The sequence below is a fragment of the Mycothermus thermophilus genome (assembly GCF_041956435.1).
Source record: "Mycothermus thermophilus strain CBS 625.91 unplaced genomic scaffold VTJ04scaffold_1, whole genome shotgun sequence".
In the NCBI taxonomy this organism is placed as follows: domain Eukaryota; kingdom Fungi; phylum Ascomycota; class Sordariomycetes; order Sordariales; family Chaetomiaceae; genus Mycothermus; species Mycothermus thermophilus.
This window is the reverse complement of record NW_027191427.1, coordinates 4,093,853-4,117,445: the sequence shown is the minus strand read 5'-3', so window position 1 is coordinate 4,117,445 and position 23,593 is coordinate 4,093,853. Positions and strand designations below refer to the sequence as shown.

The window sequence follows — 23,593 nt, the reverse complement described above, 5'->3', positions numbered from 1 at the left end:
CAGGGCTGACAACACCGACACCATGGACATCCACCGGTGCCGATTCGTCCGCTATCCTGCATCGACCATCAACGCAATCGCCTTCACCCATTCCTCGCTACCCTCGCTCCCCTCGTCCAAGAAACACCTTCTCAAGCATGTCCAGGTCCGCATGGCCATCGGCCGCGCCAATGGCGACATTGAAATCTGGAATCCCCTGCAGGGCGCCTGGCACCAGGAACTCGTCATCCCTGGCGGCAAGGACCGCAGTGTTGACGGCCTGGTCTGGGTGACCGAACCAGACGAAGAGATGGGCGATGGCAAGATCATCCACGGCAAGTCGCGCCTCTTCAGTATCGGCTACACCACCACCATCACTGAGTGGGATCTCGAGAACGCCCGAGCCAAGAAACATGCAAGTGGCCAGCATGGCGAGATCTGGTGCTTGGCTGCTCAGCCCGTGTCCTCGAAGCGCGGGGCTACCTCGACTACCGGCAGCCGCAACCTTGTCGCCGGCACCGTCGACGGCAACCTGGTGCTCTACTCCATCGAGGACGGCGACCTGAAGTTCCAGCGCACCCTGTTTCGCACGCCGACGAGGAAAACCAAATTCGTCAGCATTGCCTTCCAGTCGCACAATGTCGTTGTTGTCGGATGCTCTAACAGCACCATCTGCGCCTACGACATCCGCAACGGCACTCTGCTGCGCCAGATGACCCTCGGCACCGACCTTACTGGCGGCTCCAAGAACATCATTGTGTGGGCTGTCAAGTGTCTGCCCAATGGCGATATTGTGTCTGGCGACTCGACCGGTCAGGTTTGCATCTGGGACGGCAAGACATACACCCAGGCGCAACGCATCCAGAGCCATACACAAGACGTCCTATGTCTCACCGTCAGTGCCGACGGCTCCAAAATCGTCTCTGGTGGTATGGATAGGAGAACTGCCATTTACGAGCCCATTGCTGGCCAGGCTGGTCGCTGGTCCAAGGTGTTCCACCGTCGCTATCACCAGCACGACGTCAAGGCCATGGCTTCCTTTGAGAGCAAGAACATGAGCGTTGTGGTGTCTGGAGGTAGGATTTTAGACCCATGACGCACGCTCTTAATTCCCTCAAGACTGACACCACTGATTCAAGGCTCCGATTCCAACCCTGTCGTCCTGCCACTGCGTACTGCCGGCAAAGAATATCACCGAACCCTGCCACATCTTCCACAAATAGCCCCTCTTCAAAGCGCCCCTAAACTCCGCCTCATCGTCAGCTGGTGGGAGAACGAGATCCGAGTATGGCATCTGTCTAACTCGGCGCAAGAGCTCCTCGACGATCCTCAGTCCGCCGCGCTAAACTTGCGCAAGAACCGGCAGCTCTTGGCTCAGCTTCTGGTAAAGGGCGATTCCTATATCTCATCAGCGGCCATTAGCCAAGACGGCACCCTTCTGGTTGCTGCTACCAATACAGATATCAAGGCGTTTGTGCTTGACTTCGAGAGCGAGAAGGGGCAGGCGCGGATCAAGAAAGTGGACATGCCGACCTCTGGCGTTGGAGCCACTCGGGTGCAAATTTCCCCTGATGGGCAGTGGATCTCATGGGTTGAGGAGGGCAACCGGGTCATGATTTCTCGGGTGAACGTCACAGAAGCTGAGGATGGCTTCTTCACCTATGCCATTTCCCATCCCCGCCGCCTGGCTCGCATCCGGCGCCAGATCCCCAAGAACCTCCTTTTGGGCGGGCTCGGCTCCTACGATCGGAACATTACGCAGATTACGTTTTCTCCCGACAGCAAGATGCTTGGTGTTGCCGATTTGGCGGGATACATCGACACGTGGATCTTACGCGGCCCGGGAGAGGCCACAAACGGTGTGGGCGGTGGCGAAGATGACGACGACGCTAGCGACTCCTCCAGCGACTCGTCAGATGAAGAATCCGACGACCACCCCGGCGAACGCTGGGTACGCAACCCGCGGGGCAAACTTCTTCCCAAACTGTCCGCCGCACCTGTTGTGCTCTCTTTCTGCAACGCCGCCACGTCACAGGAAGACGGCGATTACGACTTACTCGTCATCACCGCCCTTAAGACACTCCTCGTCTTCAACCCCCTGCGCGGCGCCCTTTCGGAATGGTCGCGCCGCAGCCCCTACCACAAACTCCCCGCTCCCTTCCGGGATACCCGGGACCAAGTCAAGGGCGTGGTGTGGCAGGGCCAGAGGGCGTGGATCTACGGCGTCTCGTCGCTCTTCATGCTCGACCTATCCCGCGATTTCGCCCCCGAACAGGCACAGGACGCAACACAAGCAGGGCAGAAACAGGGCGTCAAGCGCAAACGCGACGGGCGTGACGCCGGCGCGGGCGGCAGGATGGAGAAACACTCCCTCGCTGCGCAGCGGCTCAGGACGGCCACCGCGCCGGACGGGAGTAAGTGGGAGGACGTGGAGATGGCGGACGCGGATGACCAGAAGAGCGCCGCCGGCGCCAGCAGTAGCGGGGTTGAAGACGATGATTACGACGACGACGACGACGACTACGATGAGGAGGCGGAGGAGACGGATGGCGGCGAGCTGCAGCGCTTGCGTAACGGTGAGCTCCCGATGGTTAATGGTCACGCCTCCGCCGCTGGGGAGAAGCGGGGTGATTTGCCGAGGGCGAGGTGGTGGCATACATATCAGTTCAGACCGATTCTGGGGATTGTGCCTCTGGGTGATGGCAGGGACGCAAAGTCGGGATCTTCTGAGCTGCCACCGCTGGAAGTTGCGTTGGTGGAGAGGCCGTTGGAGAGCGAAGATTTGCCGGAAAGGTACGCGACGGAGGCGGAGTGGGAGCGTTGATGTCGAGAGCTCCATGCGGGGAACTAAAATCTATGGGGAGGACGGGGTTGGTTGGGTCGTGATGAGGTATTGGAGAGTTACTGAAAGAGGAGTGTTGAACATACGAAGGCGAGTCCATTTGATGTACGGATTTGTAAATAATGTGAATACCTGCATGGGAAGTTTCTTGTCGCCCAGTTGCTCGCCTTGTCTGAAACAGGAATGATCAAGATCGATCCCCAAGGTCATCAGTGAAGCCTTTCGCGTCAACAGGCCATCAGAATCAGTGCCTCAACCGTCAAACATCAACACTTGCCATATGGGCCTTGGACCCGACCGAAGTGGAAGTTCAACACTGACACCACTACACTGGCACTTCACACCTCGGAAGCATCCACTACGAACCTGGAATCCACCGGGGATCCAGTTTGCGAGGAACAAGCACGCTCTCCCCCCTTCCCACCCCAAGACTCACACCTCCTGGGCCCTTTGGTCCGTGTTTGGTCCTAAATGGGAATTTGGTGCCGTTTTTCGCCCATCCCTGCTTGATGCGGCATGGAAACTGGTCTTACCAATTCATTTGAACCTGTACTGGAGTACAGCGTTCATGACTCCGACCTACCAAATCTTTTCACGGAGGCTTACCAGTGGGGGAGGGAGTGAGCAAGTGAAGCAGGTCGGATGAGACGGATCCGACTGGGAGGAACAAGGGGGATGGTGATGGTGGTGATGATGACGCGGACGTTGCCACACTGGGGTGTTTTTGGTTGTCCAGTCACTATGAAATACGTGACTTACCTGAGGTGCCTAAGCCGTCCACTCACTTGGATTACGTACCAAGTAAGGTATCTTGTTCTTGATCTGAGGTGTGGACTGATAGGTTAGTGTGTGTCGGTAACTTGCTCTCTCCTTGATGAAGTTTGGTGTTTGGTGGACCTGTGGTGTTGATCTGGGAGGGTTCATATCTTTTTTTATGTGGTTGTTTGATCTAGTTGGAGTGATCCTACATGGGTCGGATGGAGGTGAAGTGAGGAACGCCGAGCACCGAGAGAAGATGTGAACAATGAGCAAGGCCGAACCCCGAGGTGGTGAAGTCAGTGTTGTTTGTCAGGGGAAAGAGTGTGTGCATGTCTATTTGCACAATCCGTCATCGAAAGAAAAGGGGACGTCAAGCGCTTAGCTAAGCATACGTGAATGGGTGGGATACAACAGACGTGCCCGTTTCATTTTATGTGAACTATAGACAAATCCCCGGAAATACAAGTGAGTTGCTCGTCATGCACTGCTTATTCTCCATATAAAATACATATAAACTTCTCATTCACATGTCAAACCAACACTATCTTGCTTCTGAGCATTAACACGGTCCATGAGATGTCTCCAAGCGAAGGTTCAATCTCATCTCCGGCGACGCAGCCGCAAGGCTCAGGCACAGCAAGGCGTTATCATTGCAGATACGTACGGCACAGCAACCGCAACAGCAGCACAACAGGACGGAAGCATGAACAGCAACGATGATAGCTCGGCTGTGACTTGATGGGAGCTGGCACTTGTATATACAGGACATACATGAGAAGAAGCAGCATAGCACATCTCAATCCATTCAAGCACAAGACTACTACGTCCAATCCCAGAGGTGAGAAGCCAACCCTGGACCATGATGGACATACATCCCTGAAGGCAGCCCTATTTACGTAACTATACCATGATCGTCCACGCAAGCAACCTCAAATCCGCAACGCCGCTTACGAGATATGTCTGTAGGTCCATCTCTCACCTCGTCATCACCTCGGTCAGTCGGTCCAGGGACTTGTCCCAAGACGTCCGAGAAGTTCTAGCCAACCAGCCTATCAGTTGGAGGCTTTGGTACGTACGACGCAAGGCACAGATGGCGGGCTGGTCGTGGATCATAGATCTCCGATGTTTCCGATGTGAGGAGGGTATATATGGATGCAGGAAGGGGGCGAGGGGCAGGGGCCGGATCCTCCAGGAACGAGCAGCGGGTGGATGATCTTCCACCCGACGGGATGGTCGGGAGGGATGAGAGTGAAGACCTAGCGAGTAGTTAGGATGCAATTGCATGCATACGGTCTACGAGATAGGTATTGCGGGTATGTATGTGTGAGCTTGTTCCTGGATGAGCATGTATGTGTGGATGTATCCAGGGGGTGGAGTTGGATGGGAGGCAGAGAGACGCGCGTCAACCCGCCACCTGAGTTCTTGGCTTGGGATGGGTTGGTTTGTCCGAATTTCTACCATGACTGGGTCGGTAGGTAATAGGTAAGGAGAGACAGAGGTAGGCAGGTATGGAAGGACGCGAGTACGTACGTAGGTACTTTTAGAGCAAGGAGGCCGAGAGTGAGATGCAAGGAACCGTGTCCGGCCCGACTCGCCTTCTCCCGATCAGAGGGTTTCTCGATTCTGAACAAGGTGGGTAGATTCGGCTGTTTCTACTCTCTCTGTGAGGAGGCAATTGTCCACAGGAACCTTGCTGTTAAAAATAGGAAGTTGGAAATAAGACCTGACTCTTGTCGATTCTCTACAGTAGTGGGCTCTCATGGAGTGAGCTGATATGGTGGAGATGTCATGCGTTGGAGTAGGATCAACATGATTAACACGTGGAGACGCTGTTAGGAATAAAGGTGTCGGGTTCGGATTCGCTTCATTTAGGAAGTACTTCATATGTCTGGCTGAGTGAGACCTGTCCTGAAGGCCGTGAAAGGCCCTGTCATGGGTTGGTTGAGATGCGGTCATGTGTTGGGTCCGTCTATGAAGAACATCACAGATACTCCGTATAGCCAAGAGAGTCACAGTGACAAGCAGATGTGTGATTAATGGCCGAGGAACAGGGGATGCTCATTTTGCACAAACTCAGAGGAGCGTCTTCAGTATGGATGTATTGCTCGGGATTTAGTTGAATGAATGAGGTTGGCTGGCAAACAATGGGCAACGCCGGGTTGAATACTGTCCTTGCCCTCGGCCCTGTTCCTGTCACAAGCACCCCTTGCATATCAAGAAGGGGTCAAAGCCTGATGAATTCCCCAATCCTCGCCAGACCCAGCCAGACGGCGCACACTGCTCTGACGTGGTGATGTGTGGATGCTGCGGGAGGCATCGGCAAGAGATTGTGGATTACTGAGGCTGGGCAGCGGGACCATATTTGCCGATGATGGCCCCGGCGGTAGTCTATATAAGACGGTGTCGCCAAGACGGACATCAATCGACAAGAATGTCCGAACAGGCGGTCGTGTTGGTCGGAGTTTTTAGCGAGGGACCTACGTAGACAAGATCAAATATCTGAGATAAGATCCTGAATGATCGGTTGGTTCGTTGTCTTTGACTTCTAGTACCCGGTAGACAACGTGGGATACAATATTCCCGACGGAAAATCCACGAATTGTTTCAACGGAGAACCGAACCCCTGTGGATTGTCTCTGCTGTGGAACACGGGGAAGCTGTCTTCCAGAAAGGAGCCATGTTTAAGTGGTCTGGTACGAGTAGTAAGTGGCTGTCTGTCGTCTTTTGGTCTTTGATGGAGAAGAGGGACCTGCAAGCGGATGCCAAGAGGAATCAAGATGGGCCGCCGCGTAATCGTCAACGCCACCGCAGCCATGCAGACGGGAGTGGCAGAGTTCCCGGCTACACAGTATTTCCGCCGTCGAGGGTTGCTTTGAACACTGTCCTGGTCGTCATGAAGAGGCGTAAAATTCCAGCTTGATATCCTCGTGCATACCTAGGTCGGCATCCTCATTGTTGTCGTCGCTAAGCGCAACAATCTGCCCAGAAGACTTGAACATTGCGTCCATGGATGCGTGCCCCGGCCTGCGGACGCCTCAGCGATTGTTATGAAGTCGTGGGCCCATGACAACATGACTGGTAGCAAATTAGGTCCAGACTACCCAGACCTAGCCAGAGCGTTGTTGTGTGTTTCTCGTTGATCCTAGGGGATCCAACATGTCAGCAGCTTTCCAAAGTACATCTGTTAGTCCACGCGGCAGGCCTGCAGGAGCTCCAGACGGTCTCGGTCGTGGACAAGGGAATTTTGTTGGAGCATATGGCGGGCGTCTTGTTACCAGACCGGACCGGTTTGTTGGGTTGTATGCCCAAGTTTCGGGGAGTGGTGTTTTGTGTGTCGTCACAGACCGCTATTTTCGAGGCCGACTGGACCGAGCATCCTTTGGGATGGACTCTGGTGCTGTTCAATATCAGATCCAACTTCCACACTCGAGACCGGTGGTACCCATTTGTCCCAGGACCCGTAGTGCCAATGTTCGAACTGGAAGAGTCCATCTAGCAGCAGCATGGTAAAAATGGTAACGTTCGTGGTTGGCGGTCTTCCCCACACAGTCCCGATCTCTTGGCAGCTTGACCAATTGCGCCCCGGGTCAAGCCTCAGCCACGACCCTGCCCGACTCCGTGATTGGCTGGCCCTACCTCGAGACTCGTCATCACCCATCCCCGGCTCCACCTCCAGCACAACGTCCATTGTCGGTACCTGCACTTCCGCGTCCTAGCCGTTTCTTCGAAGACACCACGTTTCGGATATCAGACCGAGCAGTTAGTTCATCTTGTACACCACAAAGAATAAACATTGATTGCGAATACCATCCCGATCTGTAGGTATCTTCAGAGAATCCAGCCAAGCGCGGAATCACTCAGGTGGGTGGTGGTGGTGATGATGGAAATCTGAAGGTTTGTGTGAGGTGTCTTCGAGGTCGCCGAAATTGACCCTGGCCCTTGCACCTTGCCGTGAGGCGGAGACGGCTGCGTGGAGCCCTCTTTGGGGCGGAGGGGCACGGTGAGACCCCTGATTGGCTGGGAAAGACAACGGGACGCGCGTTCTTGTATTCCCCACCCGCCCTTCAGGTTCTTGCCTTCCATCTGAGAGAGCATCTCTCTCAGCGAAGCACCTGCTTGCTTGCTGTTGCGCTGCATCTCGCTGCCTGCACCCCTCCCTCCTTCCCTCTCCCGGGACCCAGCGACCCGCCCGTCGCTGCGCTGCGTTGCTTCCTGCTGCTTGCTGCTTGCTGGCTCGCTGTTGCCGTCGCTGCCCTGCCTCCTGCCTGCTCTGCTGGTGCGGGCTTTCCTTTTCCTGCCTTCTCCCGTCATTCCCACCCAAGTTGATTACGTCGGCTCTTGCGACTGACTCGAATCCAACATGGAAAGAGGCGTCGGCCCATGACGAAGAGCAACAGGCCAACCTGAACTCCTGAATTTCGTTGCTGGATCGAAAATCAAACATTCCCATCCATTCTCCGAGTGGCAACTCTTCCTCATCCACAAACATCAGGTTTTCAGGTGACTTTGCTGCCACGCACACCCTCGCTCCCCTCCCAAGCATCAGCCGCCACGGCGTGTAATTCCCAAGAGAAACAAGCGCACCAGCAGCCTTCGGCGACAAGAAGAACACGCAGCAGCCCAGCAGCCGAACGCACGCCATTACGCTACGCTCCCTTACACACACGCACTCTGTCTGCGCCTGGCTCCCTGAAACCTTGCAACCTTCTCTGACCCGCACCCCTCCTCTTGCTCTCCCTCCATCTCACTCTCTTTCTCTTCGCCCCAACCCGTTCGCACCTATTTCCCTTGCCTATACCCCCCTGGTCCACCCGCCGGCTTGCGTCTTGATTCCTGGTCGCCTCTTCAATCCAGTCCCTCGTTCCGCCGGCCCATTCTATTTCCCTCTTCTTCCCGAACACCACGAGGACTTGGCGACGCCCCGTCCCTGTCGTCAACGAGCGCCGCGAAGACCCGTCGAACTTCAATCCTCGAGCGCCTCAGATTGCCTCTTGCGTGTGCGACAGCCCGGCCGCTCCAACTGTTGACGGCCAGGCTCCCGGGACATACGCAAAGAGTGGAGGACCACCAACCGCTGACGACGACCGCCACCTCTCTGACGATTACGACGACTCCTTCCCGACGAACCTACTAACTACCTCACGCCCGACGACACCCGGGCCTTGGAGAACCCCTCTTTATTTCCTTCTCGGCCTTGTAACCACCCAATCCAAACCTCAGCATATACATAACCATTCGGCTCCGTCACCGCGCTCTTAATCCATTGTATACACCATGGACGGCCATAGTAGGAACGTCCCCCCAGGCGGGCAACAACAATACGGAGAGGAATGGGCACATGAATTACGGGTTCAGTTCGAGCAACTGCTGCGGACAAAGCGTTTAAACGAGCTCCAGTCACGATCGCGCCAAGGATCACCAGCTCCCAGCCAAAGTTCATCAAGCGCTCCCCGCGACGGCCGCTCAAGACCCGGAACCTCCGACGAACAAACGCCGCCACGATACTCGGTTATTAGGAACCTTCCCAAAGTCCCTGTTCCACCAGCACCCGACGACATGGAGTCGACCAAATTTCGAAGCCTTCTCATCTCCCTATCCATGACGCCCATGAAGTACGAGAACCCCGGCCTGCTCGACGAGGCGCTCCAGGCAATTCCCTTGGAAAGGATATACAACGAGGCCGAGGAGGAGCATCAAATCTTCTTGGCCCAGGCCGCCAGTATGGGTGATGGGCGAAAGGAGGAATGGGGCTACCAAGACTGCATGGTCCGCGCTCTGCTCAAGTATGTACTGTTTTGTCGTTCCACTGTTTGGCTCTGTCGGACTGATCCGCTGACACTCCCTCGAGGTGGTTCAAAAACGAATTCTTCACCTGGGTCAACAACCCTCAATGTCCGGTCTGCTATTCGCCCACCATCGCTCAGGGCATGGCTGCCCCGACGGATGAAGAGAGGGCATGCGGTGCTCTACGTGTGGAGCTCTATCGGTGTTCCAATGCTGCATGCCGCGCTTATGAGCGCTTTCCTCGATACAGCGATGTTTGGCGTCTCATGCAAACCCGCCGCGGCCGGTGCGGTGAATGGGCGAATTGCTTCAGCATGCTGTGCCGGGCCATTGGCGTCCGCGTCCGTTGGGTCTGGAACGCCGAGGACCATGTGTGGACCGAAGTCTACTCGGAGCACCAAAAGCGGTGGATTCATGTCGATGCTTGCGAGGAGGTGTGGGACAACCCCAGGCTGTACACTGAAGGTTGGGGAAAGAAGATGTCGTACTGCATTGCCTTCTCCCGCGAAGGTGCCACCGACGTTACCAGGAGATATGTCCGCAAGCCCGAGTACTACAACGAGCGAAACCGATGTCCCGAGGAGGTCCTGCTCTACATTTTGCAGGAGATCCGCCATATGCGGCGCGCCAACCTGGAAAAGCAGGAACGCTTCGAGCTGGAGAAGGGTGACCTGAGAGAGGATCAGGAGCTGCGGAGCTATGTCGTCGCCTCCATCACGCAACCTCTCACGGAGCTTGTGCCAACTCCCGACGGTACCGTACCGAATAACGCCCGCCGTCCTGGCGATGACACCAAGCTGCCCGTTCAACCGGAGCTTCCGGCGCGCCAGAGTGGAAGTGCTGAGTGGGTTGCAGCGCGTGGTGAGAACGGCCCGCGGTATCCAGGATATCCTCCACCCGCTGGTCCCCCAAACCCTCCGTTCCCCTGAATGGCGTCAACCCGACGTACATTCTCTTCTGCTCTTTGCGAACGGTTGATGCAGTCGTGTCCACGATAGCCTCATGGGGTAGCTTCTCCATGAGCACGACCCCCCAATCCGACGTCTGGCAACCGCCGATATACATGACCATGAAATGCTTGCGCCGCTGAGCAACGGATTCGCTGGCTATGTCACAGCATGATACCCTCCGTTGCTTGGCCGGCTCGAGCACTTTCTGGTACCTAGCCCTGGCATCATCACCTCCTGCTGGGCGATTTTTCATGACGAAGACGACGACGGCAGAAACCCACCATAGATGGATCGTGTTCCTACACATTCCGCCAGCGTCAGTAATGCCACATGGTTGCTTCCGGCCAAATGGCCAGTACATCTCACATCTACCGATATTCCCGCATCAAATCTTGGGTTTGCGCCCGTTGATGTCATCAGCTCTCACTTACTCGGCCGAGTACATCAATTTCCTTTGTTTCTGGTCTCATCACCTCAGCATACATTTTCATTTTGAGAATCATCAGGGGGACACAGGCGGGCGCTTGGATCATTGCGCAGCGGTCAATGGCGGCCATGACGGCCTGGTTGCGATCTGGAGCACATGCTACTTGTTTGGTGTTTACTTTTATTATTTTCTTTCGCCATTTCTACCCCAGAAGTTGTGGCAAGGGGACATTTGTTTATTTCATCCGTCCTCAACTTTTGTTCTCTCCTTTTTTGGACTTGCCGACGCATTGTTGGGATATTTGCGTTGGTGTTGACCAAATGGTGCCCTGGCGTTTGGCGTGCGTGTCACTTGTGTGCGGGTAGGGGTTGGAACTGGATGGATGGATTCAAGGGCGACGGAAATAAACTACGCATGGCGTTGGTGCATCTGGTATTCCCTTTCAGATTCCTTCCTTTTTCCTCTTTTGTTTTCTTCCCATGTGGGTGTGGCAGTATGGGAATGATGTGGTGAAGGGAGTGCTTGTAGGGTACTCATTAAGAGAGGTGAAAGCTTCCGGGAAAAGCAGGAGAAATGAAAAGATGCAGGAAGAGCATCTGTATCAGTGGCATGATGTTTGGTCAACAAAGTGCCTAGGCGTTTTCAAATAACAAGTACCATCTCGGCGTATCTCGTGTCCGCTCGTATGAGTAAAGGTGTTATATGTGTCCATGAGGACGTAGTGTGTTCCCTGGCTTGTTGTACTGGGAACCACCTGCTCTTGACCCCTTCTCGTTTCCTCTTTGCCTCTCCTATTTCCGGTTGCCCTGGCATCTCTCTAAGGCTGTTAACTTCGCTTGTCGTAAGTGTGAACAACAATATACTGAGTGTTTCTCAGACATTCACACCTGCCCAGTTACTTGAAGCAACTCCTACCCTTTTCCTTCGCATACGACACTGACTCGAAGAGTGATGGCGCACGCAAAACCTGATTTGGCTGTTATAGGAGTATCATGGCTGACATTGGGGAGTCATACTCCGCAAGAGCTCAATGGTGAAGCTATTATAGCCGAGTATGAGTCCTGAAGCTTTGGGGACTTCAGGTACACGTGCCAATGAATGGTGTGAGGAATGTTTGGACATAGATCATCTCACTGACATGCCAGTCTACAAACTATGGGCTAGATCTCGCGGAAAGAACGGAGTGTGTAAGTCTAGTGGTTGGGGGAACGAGAATCTAGGAGGAGCAGAGCAGAGTTAATGTATTTGGGAAGTATGCCTCTTTACCGACGAGGTCAGTATAAAATGCTTGCTGTTATGCGGAATGTTTGGTCCTGTCTCTCAGAGTATTGCTTGTGTGCTTGTGTTCTGTTGTTTTGGCCACTCGGTAACTCCTAAGATACAATTCAGGTTCTTCATCATCTTCGAGTTGAGAGCTCTTTTTACGACTCGCAGATTCCTTTCTTGTGACGTTGAAGAGCTCTCCACCTTTGCTCCTCGGGGACGTGAGTCGGGGGAATAGAAAGATTCATTGGGGTGCCCTGAAACGTTCAAAACACGGTAAGCAGTTCCTCTCCAACTCGATCACCACCTCGCTACCTCGGAGTGTAGAAGAGCTCCGGGGTGTCACAGCATAAATGGTATTTGAGAGTCATTCTAGGGATGTGGCTATAAAATTCTAAAACCCAACATGGCACATTTTCCTCTCTCATTCTCTTCTTCTCTCCATCACCGTTGCCTTGGGATGGCGAGTCAAATGTTGTTTAGCATCTGCCCATGAGGATAAACGTCACATGATAGAGTCTGGTTTACATGGCATTGGCCCGGAGAAGAGACCACACACGGCAACAGAAGGGCTAACTCCGTACACATCTGTTGACGAGATGGATTTGTGACAGACCTCTTATTACTCGTTGGTACTTTGGTCTCTGACCTTTGCGATCTAGAGAGTGATCATTAGACACGCCATTCTGCTTACTTCCACCAGGGCAATACGACATCCGTCAGACGGCCACTCTGACCTCCCCTTGGCTTTCACAATTCCAGCCTGATAACAGAGACGTCCAATAAAACGTACAGGAGGATAAAGGACTTGTGAGATTTCTCCTCTTGAAACACCAAAAGAGACTCTGGTTCGGCTCGGCGGCTTGGTTGGTGACAACCGCCGCCAACGCATCATGACTGATTCCTTCATCGACAGTCATCAAGCATCCTTCATCCTCATCATCCCACCCTCTCTCATAAGAACATGACCACTGATTACATCTCAGAAATAACCACATAACATCCGTTTTTGTCCACGGCGGCTAGATAAGTAACGTATGTTTCGGAGTATGCTCAAGTGAAAACACACCAATTCTATCGACACTTGCAACCTGCCGCCACCTTTTTGCCCAGTTCCTCAGCTGGGTCAGCCAGGTCGGCCAGCCGTGCGCCACAGAATCCTCTTCCCCCAACGAAGCCTGGATCTGGTCGTTCGCGATTGCGTGCATCTGAAATGACGTCCAATGCAGCGTTCAGGAGTTGGTTCATGCTCTCCGGACGGACGGACGGACGGCGGCATCCACGTTGCGTGGGAAATGGCAAATACTAAATGGTCTGTCTTGAGGTAAGTATCAAAGTACTGTATTATTCTCAACGATGATACTAATGATGAGGCCTGAACGAATCATACCACACGACGAGCACTTAAGATACACCGGTTTATCCAACAGAACTCACAACGCTTCACGAGTAACTAATTGAGATGGACCCAACACAGCTCCTTCGGTGCGTTCGTCAGCCAGCCTCACCCCGCCGCGTAAGCTCAAATGACGCCGAGACTCAAAGAGCGAAATTAATCCCCGGCCTTGATCGGCCCCCTTTCAAGAGCAGTGGGCAACGACACCAGCGCTACCAACCGCAGCGGCCGGTCAGCTTGCCAGCAGGATGCTGATCAACGCCGAGCGGAAGAAGGAACAGAAGTGGAGGGTATCGGAGATGAGATGACATGAAAGTTCTGATGTGTCGCTGTACTTTGACGTGAACTGTTGTTGGTCAAGCTCACACCGGAAAGGGAAACAAGGGATGATGAGAGGGCTGTTGATGCAAGCGATTCGATATTCTCAGTCTCTCGCTCTCACTTCTGCCTCCGTCTACGCCTTTTTGTGAAGCTAGCTATCAATTCCAGAATTTGTTTGCTTGCTAATTAGCTAGTTGTTTGTCAGTCTACAGAGGATCGTCTGGCTGCTTATGTGGACTTGGAGGCCTGGGGATTCCATTGTCTCCAAGCTCAGCCTCATTGTCCTTCAGGATGTTTGAACGCAAACCAGTAAGCCCTACGAAGTATAGGGCCGCAAAACGGACATCCAGGAACTTTTCTCACAACTGCTGATTCCTTCTGAATGTTGTTGTTGTAGGTCGGCCTCTCATCTTCCCGTATGTCCAGAAATAGTCTCTCCAATGCTGCATCGCAACCGCCGACACGGAGCTTGGGGCCAGGGGGAGCTCCTCGGTCTGAGAGGGGATAGGGCAGCCGACCTTGGGCCTGCGCCCTGCTCCTGCAGCAAGCTGCGGCACTCGGGTACTATGTCGCCATCATAGCTCCGTACCGCAGCCAGTCCAAAGCCAGTCCATGGGCAAAAGACAGGCCGAGAGGGGAAAGAAAGAGCCTCCTAGCTAACTAGCACGCGTTTGTTCGTGAACGCGTAAAGTGGCCGCATGAAGGTCATCGTAGGCGATTGGCCCCTCGCATCGAAGCTTGCATGGTGCTTTTCATTCTGGTTTCTGGTTCATGTCGCCCCCTCGCATGATCTGTCTTCCGACAGGCTGGTTTGGGAGGAGGGGCTGAGAGGGGGAGGGGGCCGTTCCCTCGCAGGTTCTACTTTGGATCACCGATGATGATGAGGTTGTTGGTTTGATTGGGAAAGATTCCTTGATATCATGGGCACTTTGGCACTTTTCTTGTCCATTATCCGCCACACATGGTTGAGGGGTTTACTGAGTATGGACGGATGACGTCGAGCTCTGGCTGACTGGTTCATCTGCTCAGCTTGCTGCAGGTCAAGCCTCCTTTTTTCACACCACACAGGCATGATTTGGGGTCTGTTTGATAAGATTGAGCCAACAGCAAATTCAATGGGCGGCAGCGTCTCTGATGGCGACAACGAGCAGGTCACGTTTTCACTTCCAAAGATGGCCCTTTCAGCTGCCCAGAAGTCGAGGCTAGACCCCAATCAGGGAATGCTGGCTGCAAATTTGGGCCGTGGATGGAAGGAGATTTTCAGCATACAGCAAGCCATGCTTTTCCCACATGCATATGTTCGGCGTCTGTTTGGAGATGTCGGGCATTGAAGTCTGGGCCTCGAGAGTTGGCCTCCCATGGTGGGGGTCCTCGCGCCGTACCTAAGGTGAACTGAGGTGAGGGGGCTCAGCGCCGAGGTTGTGATCCTTGGACGGCGTTGTGATGTCGGTCGACTTGAATGTTACCGATCATTGTCAATGACGACAAAATCCCCATCCATCGCGACGCGACGATGGCGACGCGTCGCGCTGCTGCTGTGGAGAGACGTATCATTCCCCATTCTCCGAGCCAGAAAACGTTTTTTCGATCGATGGAAGCGCTCGATGTGGATGGTTGTTTCGTGCGCCAGGCACACCGGCCCTCGGCAATTCCCCAGATGACACCCACCCCGCGGCGCCAAGGCGGCAGTGTGGTGTTTTTTTCCCAAGAAGCTCAAACCCGTCTTCTTTTGCCATGAGCTTGCGGGGCAAAATCGCGTCATCCAAGCGTGTGTCTGGCGGTTCCAGACACGTATCCGCGTCGCGTCGCCGTGTGGGTTCTTTGGCTAAATGAATGGATTTGCCAACCGGTTTTTGTCAGGAACCAAACGTCATGAGGAAAAAACAAGCTGTCTGAGCGCTGGATCCTTCTTGTCCGAAAGCACATGTAGTAAGTACTCCGTATTACTCCTATCAGGCAATGCCAAAAGGTGATCAGCAACCCAAATAGAACCAAACGTCAGCTGGATAGTTAGGTCAGGAAGCCGGGTCGGAAATTAAAAGCCTCCGTTGCCCGGACAAACTGTCCGTTAGGCACGGGAGGTGGAGGCTGGAATTCGGAGCTTCATTTGAGCTCAAGGCCTGAGCGAGACGGCCGATTAATCTTGGTGGGTCGGATCTGGTGCCGGCACGTCCGTCCGTCCGCCGGTGGAAGGTCCGTAGAAGCAATTGTAGAACGCCACTCGCATCTCAAGGGGCCAAGATGGCCTGAGGTGCCAGCAAGGAGGATGAAGAACTCCTTGCTGAAACACTGTTCACAAATCAACCTGTTGGTTGCGTCTCTCACTTCAATTTCCACTGAAACACTGGCAAGCCCCTAAGCATGGCCGGACCAGTGTCAAAAGCTCACTCCTCCAAAAAGCACTGTTTCTCCAAGGGACCTTACTCCGTCGTAGTCACGGCACAAGTCTCAGGAGTGTCTCTTCCCCTCAACAGGAGCCTGTGACTCGGAGTTTTCGGAAACGGGTTCTCAACGTTGATGACAATTGTCAGAAATAGCGACGCCATTGGGACATTCCGACACGGCAGAAACTTGCTTGTCGGCCGGTGAACGTTCAAGGGGTCCAGCGCTTTGGGCTCGTCTTTGCAGGTCCAAGTCGGGGAAATGTAACGGCGGCAGAGACGGTCCATATTGGGCAACGTCCTCGTTGGGAAAGGAGCCTCGCCGCCGATGAGAGAAAAAGGAAGACTGAGAACTTCTTTCATCAAGTGACTTCCTTTTCCCTTGAGAAGCAAAGATTTGTCTTGTTCTGATCCATCTCGCTGCAGTTTCTCTGTCAGCCATGGTTTCGTCCAGATGCTGAGGTTTTTCTCTGTCTCTCGGAGGGATCTTGGACCGTGCGGTCCATGTCAGATTGAACGATGGGGACCCTCGTCTGGCTTTCCTGGCTTGGAGTCCTTGCTCGACTTAGTCATAATGTTAACATTAAGGAGTGTAACAAACCGGTTCTCAACCACCTTCCTGTGACCCGGGAAACCAAGCGCAAAACGGGCGGGCAAAATCATGGTTGATTGTCAAACGGCCCGGCACAGGATGAGATCTTTCTTCAGCCGTGGTTTCGTGCGAATTGAACACCGGGATGGAGATGATTTGACAAAGACGTGTTACCGGAGTTCGAGAACAGCCAGATTCCGGACCGATGTCTTGTTTTTTGTTGATGACCACGAGACACTTCAGACGAACGAAAAACGGTCCAACCTGACCAACACGGCGGATTCTTCTCGAAATGATACTATTCTTTCTTTGGTGGAGTCCAACAGAGACGATGTCGTCGCGCTTTCCCTCATTTTCAATCGTCATGGGTACCCTTTCCTGATTTCCTGATGGAGTTGGCTTAGGATCGCGGTTGCCGAGTGCTCTGGTGCGTTGCGATTGGCCCATCATGCTCGGGAAAGGGGCGGCCCCACCACATCCGCCTCCACGCTGATCCACATCGAAGCCACAGCTTGTGGGGCTTTCCTTCCCGCTCTCCGCGGGGCTTCGGGCGGAGTGGGGCTGACCCAGCCTCGTCTGGCGATTCCAGGTTTGTGCAGCCAACGTCCAAGACTTCAGCCTTATCGTGTTTGTTTTCTGTGGCCAAGACACAAGCGCATGAACATCTTCATTTTGAACAAGTCAAAGCCCAAATGTTTGCATTCTTTTGAAATTGAATTTTTCGTACCTCACTTGATTTTGTGGTGTTACGAATGATGTTGTTTTTTTGGCGTAGAACCCTCGGGCTTGGCTGGAAACTCCGCTCTGACCCAGACCAGCCGAAGGAAACATGGTTGCTCAGACACCGGTTTTCCTCTTCCTTTCTCAGCCAGGTCCGCCCGTCAATGAAGGCGTGGGTAGCCGAGGACCAGGCCCAGATGGCGTCCAAAACTGCCAATCATGACGTGTCAAGACCGTCACCGCCCGACGACAATCCCCTCGTGGTGGATGAGCCGACGTTCTGGATGTCTCGGGCAACGGAGCGGATCGCTGATCAGAAATTTTCTTTTTTCACTTCGTCGCTCTCCGCCTCTTTGCCGACAACACAGAGCGGTCTCTTCGTGGGTGGAGGAGCGATGGAGTGACAAAGACGTTTTAGTGTAATCGGTGACCTGAGGTTCAACACGATGGGGCAGGTAACAACAAAGGGAGAATTTGCTTGTCTAACGGTTGCTCAATCTCACGGAGTTTTATCCACCGGCCGGACCGGCTCCGGAGCTGCGGCAGAACCCCCCTTGGTATTTCCCCCTTTCCGGAGGTCGTCACGGAAGAAGCAAGATTCCGAGCCCGGGTGACCATCAGGCCCAGCTCCGCTCAGACACCGGCATTCACGGAGGTTGACGGAGCCCTGACCGGGCGCCCCTTGGGGGCCCGCTCTCGGGAACGCCGGGACCTGGCCGTTGCTTAAAAAAGGCGAAGTCTAATTTCATGATGATCCACCTCCATGCTTGATCTCATCAAGGCTGCCTCGCAAGCCCGCTGTGCTGTGGGACAAGTTTCATTTTGAGATCTCGGATACCCGCATCCAAACGGTACGTGTGTGTCTGATGCTGGGGACGTTGACAAGGCAAACGCAGCAACAAACAAGCCAGCTCTATTGACGTCCCTCGGAAGCTACCTGCTCGGTCTGCTGGTTGGTTCTCCCTGTTGAGGCTCTTGGTCCGCAGGATTGCGATGAACGTGACCTGTGGGGCCGCTGGTTATTGGAGACCTGACGCAGTGCTACCCCTCATCTGGGAGCTCGTCTTGCCTCTCATCGGCTATCACTCAGCTCACTACACCTCAAGACATCCAACTTGCACGTATACACATACCGAAACACAGCTTCTGGAATGTCGTTCGGGGTCGGCAATGTTGCTTATCCAAGCAAACCTACCAGTGTAACATCGCCCATTGGCCCCCTCATCCGTATATTTACTACCCTCCTTGGTGAGTTGGCAACCCTCGCAAAGAGGGGGAGGGGAGGAGTTTCACCTGCATCAGCTGCCCAGCAAGCCATTGGCTCCCGTTTGCGCCCTCCGGCTCCGGGACCGCCACCAACGACCTACCGGAACCGAGCACCACCAACCTTTGGCCTCCCTGATAATGAGGGGTAACACTGTAGGCTGTAGGCCTCACAGCAGAGGCTTAGTGAGAGAAGCAGTGAGAGGCCAGCTTAGGGCTTGCATGTGCAGCAAGCAATACGGTCTTGCAACGAACCGCATCCCATGAATAACCTTACGGTCCTCGCTGGCTGTCTTGAGGTGGTGCTCGATTCTTGGCTGCTGCCGCCGCCTTGTGTAAGTTACACACAAGGCAGCTGAGCAGATCGCTGCAGATTCGCGAGCTCCCAACCCCGCGAATGAAGCGTGTGAGTGAGTTGAGATTGAACGCACCACCGACGCGGTGAGTCGCGTCGATGATGTTGCTTCTCGCGTCGGGTTCTTGGGACTACATACGTACCCGTTGGACGGCGTGTCGCTTGTCCCGCGTTTCCTTGATGTGCCATGCCCTTGGTGGCTTTCTTTGGAGGAGGTTCAATCATCACACCAGGCCACAGGTTTATTTTGGTCAGGAAGTTTGACATACAGCTCTCAGCCAGCCTCACGACATATGGCTGTTCTCGGAGGGCAAGCCCGGCGAGTCACCTGTGGGAGGCTTTCATCTCATCGAGGGACAACAGCGTTTCAGTGTCGAGTATTATTATTCATCTGCCACTCATCATCTATAGAGGACAAGGCCGTGTAAAAGAAATAACCGTTGTTGGCTTCGCACAAGTGTACTATTTCACATGCCGTGCCATGTTGGCAGCAGCGGTAGTGGTTTATGTTACTGTCACGACGGCGTGGTGTAAGTGCCTCGGTACCTGTCCGAGATATTAGCAGTAAATGTGGGGAGGGTCACGGTGTGCTGACGTTCATCCAAGCCGACGGGTCGTTGGTGACACCAAAGGTGAGCATGAGACATATCAAGACCGGGCCAAGACACCTAGCCGACAGCTCTCCCCTTGCCCGTCCCGCAGATGCTGCGGCACAGCCGGGCGGGCTGCAGAGAGCAATCAACCTCACTACGGCCTCTTTCATCTATCTGCCCGTTTTATTTGCCATGGATAGGGCCCTGATGGGAGGTGGCTGGCTGGATGCTTGGGGAAATGTCCTCTTCGAGGCAAAGGACCGCGGGTGTATCACCGCCCGCGTGCACGTTCATTGGGACGAATCGTATTACACCGGCGATGATGGCTACGACGATGACGGGTTTGTTGGAGCGGGGGAAAACGACCAACCTTTCCATTTTGCCCCGTATGGCACGCACCTGTACCGACCGTTCGTGCTCCAGGTTGATTGAGACGGACACGGGATGAGACCGTGACACAAGCGCCAAAGCGCCGGGCGCCTCGCGGCAGCGAAGTAATAATGACCTGAAATATCACGACTTTTGTGTCCCTTCTGTCGATGTCTGTCTTCCGGACCGCGCGGCAATCCAGGATGGGTGTGTCGAAACTTGACAGCCAAAAGGATGATTCTGGACAGGCAAGTTACAGACGGTATTCTGCCGAGGCCGAGAGCAGAAACTCGGCCGTTGCTCAAACATCGCCGACCGGCGTCGACGAAACAAACGGATGATTGGGACGGCTGCACGGAAGTTTGCGACGTTTCGAAAGGGCCGGATGAACATATTGTACAGTTAGCAGGCCATATCTGGCTCGATCGAGTCGATCGTAAACTGAACCGAAGTCGTAAGATGTTGCGACACCTCCCTCTGCATCGAGATCTCTCGGACACAGGACGGTGCCAAGCACTCCCGGCCTTGGAAATAGATGAACGATTTATTCCCAGCTTGGAAACCAAAGGCAACACCCCGCACCCAACACTTTGCTTTCCTTCGTGCGCCGTGTTACATCGCCGGGGCCGGGCCGGGTTCTGCATGCAATGCCTCACGCACTTTTGCTTGGAGCCGATGCGAGAATGTCGTAGTTGGTGAGGGTCCAGACGGGAAAAGATAGAATCCATGTTGCTGCTGTTCTTGTCGCGGTTTTGAAGAAGAAACCGCGTGGTGTCCACTCCGAGCAGGCCATGGGATTGGATGAACGCACTGCTTGACTGACACGCATCGAGAACGCAGGCAACGCGTCGAGGATTCCTGATTGGCCGCCGGGTCATTCCCAGCCGTCAGAATCCCCGATCCGCGGCGTGCCGTGCAGGCCTCGTGCAGGGGGACCATAGCCTCGGGGTCTCCAGGATCTCGAAGTCTTGTGTCCTGATGAGGCATTGTCAAACATCAAACGTCCAGCTTTCCGCAGATTCACTGGTAACCGAAACCGCCAGGTAAATGGTACAAGATGAGTTGAGGGTTTCACAGACTCTGGTCATGTTCAACAAACCCAGGCGTCTTGGTATGGTGATGGCCCAGCGACCCGGTGCTTTTTCTATCTTGAGAACCTCTGGCTTCTGTTTCGAGACGTATTGCGAAATTTTGAATGTAACTCACACCGGCACCCCTGCCTCAGCTGGCAGCCTTCCAGAAGAGCGGATCGCTTGGGAGATTTGCCTCGATCTGACTGGCCCATGGTGAGACGCATCCCATTAAACGCGAACACGCCAAGACCGAATCGACGCGCGCTGCCCGCGAAACCTCTGGAGACAAGAGACCTGGCCGACACGGGGGTCGGTGACACGGGGTCACGGGGGACCTGACCAACGACCCGGAGAAAGGCCTGCGATGATCAAAAAAACGGCATTTTGACGAAGATCATGCTTCGGGGCCCGGGCATGGTTTCCGGGCGGCCACTCGTCGCAAGTTTACCTCAAACCAACGCCAAAGGAATGGGCAATGACGGGGGAGCTTGCAGGTTTGTTTCGAGGCAGCTTGAGAGGCATCCAAACCTAGGTTGCTTCACGGAGGAGGCAGTGAACTTTGTGAAGCAGCACGGGAACCCTGTCAGACTGGGCCTTTGCAGTTGACCGGCTGCTTCAGATCGCTTCGCTCTGGAACGATGCGGCATCCATAATAGGATTCACGAATCGGCTGAGCAGGATCTGAGAAAAAAAAAGTCCCGCCCATCGCCAACGACGCGCATCGCGTTCTGCCCTACGGTTCGCAGCGGGGACCGGGAGCCCAGTGGAGGAGAGAGAGGGGCTGTGAGAGATCCTTATACTGACGTAAGCTCCGAGTGGTGAACGCAACGCTAGAATGTAGGGTAGTGTGGTGATGGACATTGGGCTGCAGCTCCGCGTCGACCTGAGTTTCCCATTCGTACGGCTGGACGGAGAATGGGCCAATTCCCAGCTTTTGCTGTGGGATGACCTGCATGTTGGCTTGCTCGCCCGTGCATAACCAAGGCAGCTTAGCTGGGCAATCGCTGCGGCCTTCGCAAAGCTATGCGAGTCCAGGTCGGGTCCGGATTGGTCTCCTTGACGTGTGTATGGAAGATGAAATGTATGGTATGTCCATACATACATACGGTTAAGGAAAATCTGACTGACCGTCTCTATCTCTGTTATCCTTGACAGGACATCGTATCGTAACTATTAAGATGACGTCTGTCGCATCGCGAACGAAACCTGGGTTCGGTGGCCCGGCTGTTTCGGCCGTGTATGCCGTCTCCAAGCCACGCGATGACGAGAGCCTCGTGGCCTCGCGCGCTCACTGGTCCCTGGAGAAACGCATGGTCTCGAGATAAGGCCCGGCTTTCCTAGCTCGCACAACTACCACCAGCATGACGGCCAGGCGCAACAAACAAACAATGGGCGAGGGCAGAATTCGATATTGAAAACCGGGAGCCTCCTTGTCGGCCACAGTTTTTCGGGGAGGTCGAACGAGGAGGTTTGTCGGTCATCTGCCGTCCTATCGGCATTTCGCCGGTAGCAAACGCCAGGACAAGAAAACTTGTTTCTTGAACGAGGGCAAGGGGGTCCAGGTCGTGCTGCTGGCCGTAAGGTAGTTATCCGTTTGGCGGGAGGCAATCAAGGAGTCGAGCACACCGTCGACGCCGAAACAAGGCGATTGTGGACCACAAGCTCCGTCGGCGCCAGAACACTTCTGGAAACTGGGAGAGCGGTCCATTTCGTGGGAAGAAATGACCCGAAACGATGGAAGACGTGACGTCGCGCGACTTTTCAATACCATGGCGCGCGTCGTCGCGCGACACAGGTATTAAGAAGCGCGACTTCAAACCAAGGCACGCCGCAGCAGCGTGGGAGAGGTTGCATGCTCTGGTACCGTGTGGTGTCCGTCTGCTGACACTAACAAGAAATGGAAAATTCCCCTGCAGTAGACCACCGCCTGGATGCTTCCTGGGTGGGCATCCTGAGCTCACCGTCCAGCAATCTGAGTGGGCGAACCATGCAGCGATGGGACGGCGGAGCGCCAGAAAAGGCTCCTGTAAGCCGCGGTCAAGAAGCAAAGCACTTCCACAGTGGAGATCGATCGTCGTTTTCTTCTCTCCAGCCTGTGGGAGAGAAGGTCGAACGTCGCAACGATGCAAGCAAGACGTGCATTGGGAATCCACTTCGAAGACAAAAATCTTCCATCTCAAGCCGCTCGGAGACGCTCCTCCTGCCGGTATCATACCGTGCCTGCGATTTTTATGATGGAGATGCAGACGCAAAACTTTGAAGAGAGGTTGGGGACGACCTCCACCGACTCTCCACCGCCAAAAAGTCGGGACTCCGCAAACTTAACGGATTGTCACTTTGGAATTGCGAAGGCTGGCGGCGTGCAGCTTGGAACCTGAGTCGGAGAGAATGACGGGCAATGCGTGTAGTTAATGGACCCGACCTAATGTCGCTGCGTGTGGCTCAATGCATTGACTTGCGATGCGGTGTCTGGTCCATGGGCGAATTGGCCAAGTTTGACGCATGCAACCAACCTCCGATGAATGG

At 54.4% G+C, this 23,593-nt stretch overlaps 7 protein-coding genes across 7 annotated transcripts; 4 read left to right on the top strand and 3 right to left on the bottom strand.

Annotated features, from left to right (window-relative positions):
• Window positions 1-22: 22 nt before the first annotated feature.
• Window positions 23-2,803, top strand: VTJ04DRAFT_1533 (uncharacterized protein; the record flags this gene model as incomplete). Its single annotated transcript, XM_069359231.1, has 2 exons — window positions 23-1,055; window positions 1,119-2,803. 2 exons carry the CDS (start codon window positions 23-25, stop codon window positions 2,801-2,803), a joined length of 2,718 nt encoding a protein of 905 aa, XP_069224141.1.
• A 4,605-nt stretch (window positions 2,804-7,408) lies between these two features.
• Window positions 7,409-7,891, bottom strand: VTJ04DRAFT_1532 (uncharacterized protein; the record flags this gene model as incomplete). Its single annotated transcript, XM_069359230.1, has 1 exon — window positions 7,409-7,891. One exon carries the CDS (start codon window positions 7,889-7,891, stop codon window positions 7,409-7,411), a length of 483 nt encoding a protein of 160 aa, XP_069224140.1.
• Window positions 7,892-8,854: 963 nt separating this feature from the next.
• VTJ04DRAFT_1531 (uncharacterized protein) lies at window positions 8,855-10,293 on the top strand (the record flags this gene model as incomplete). Its single annotated transcript, XM_069359229.1, has 2 exons — window positions 8,855-9,363; window positions 9,429-10,293. The coding sequence occupies 2 exons, from the start codon at window positions 8,855-8,857 to the stop codon at window positions 10,291-10,293; spliced, it is 1,374 nt and encodes a 457-aa protein (XP_069224139.1).
• A 179-nt stretch (window positions 10,294-10,472) lies between these two features.
• Window positions 10,473-11,057, top strand: VTJ04DRAFT_1530 (uncharacterized protein; the record flags this gene model as incomplete). The annotated part of the gene is made up of 1 exon (XM_069359228.1): window positions 10,473-11,057. One exon carries the CDS (start codon window positions 10,473-10,475, stop codon window positions 11,055-11,057), a length of 585 nt encoding a protein of 194 aa, XP_069224138.1.
• A 92-nt stretch (window positions 11,058-11,149) lies between these two features.
• On the bottom strand, window positions 11,150-11,453 carry VTJ04DRAFT_1529 (uncharacterized protein; the record flags this gene model as incomplete). The annotated part of the gene is made up of 2 exons (XM_069359226.1): window positions 11,150-11,337; window positions 11,399-11,453. The coding sequence occupies 2 exons, from the start codon at window positions 11,451-11,453 to the stop codon at window positions 11,150-11,152; spliced, it is 243 nt and encodes an 80-aa protein (XP_069224137.1).
• Window positions 11,454-16,141: 4,688 nt separating this feature from the next.
• VTJ04DRAFT_1528 (uncharacterized protein) lies at window positions 16,142-16,390 on the bottom strand (the record flags this gene model as incomplete). The annotated part of the gene is made up of 1 exon (XM_069359225.1): window positions 16,142-16,390. One exon carries the CDS (start codon window positions 16,388-16,390, stop codon window positions 16,142-16,144), a length of 249 nt encoding a protein of 82 aa, XP_069224136.1.
• A 3,123-nt stretch (window positions 16,391-19,513) lies between these two features.
• On the top strand, window positions 19,514-20,057 carry VTJ04DRAFT_1527 (uncharacterized protein; the record flags this gene model as incomplete). The annotated part of the gene is made up of 2 exons (XM_069359224.1): window positions 19,514-19,562; window positions 19,639-20,057. 2 exons carry the CDS (start codon window positions 19,514-19,516, stop codon window positions 20,055-20,057), a joined length of 468 nt encoding a protein of 155 aa, XP_069224135.1.
• Window positions 20,058-23,593: the final 3,536 nt, after the last annotated feature.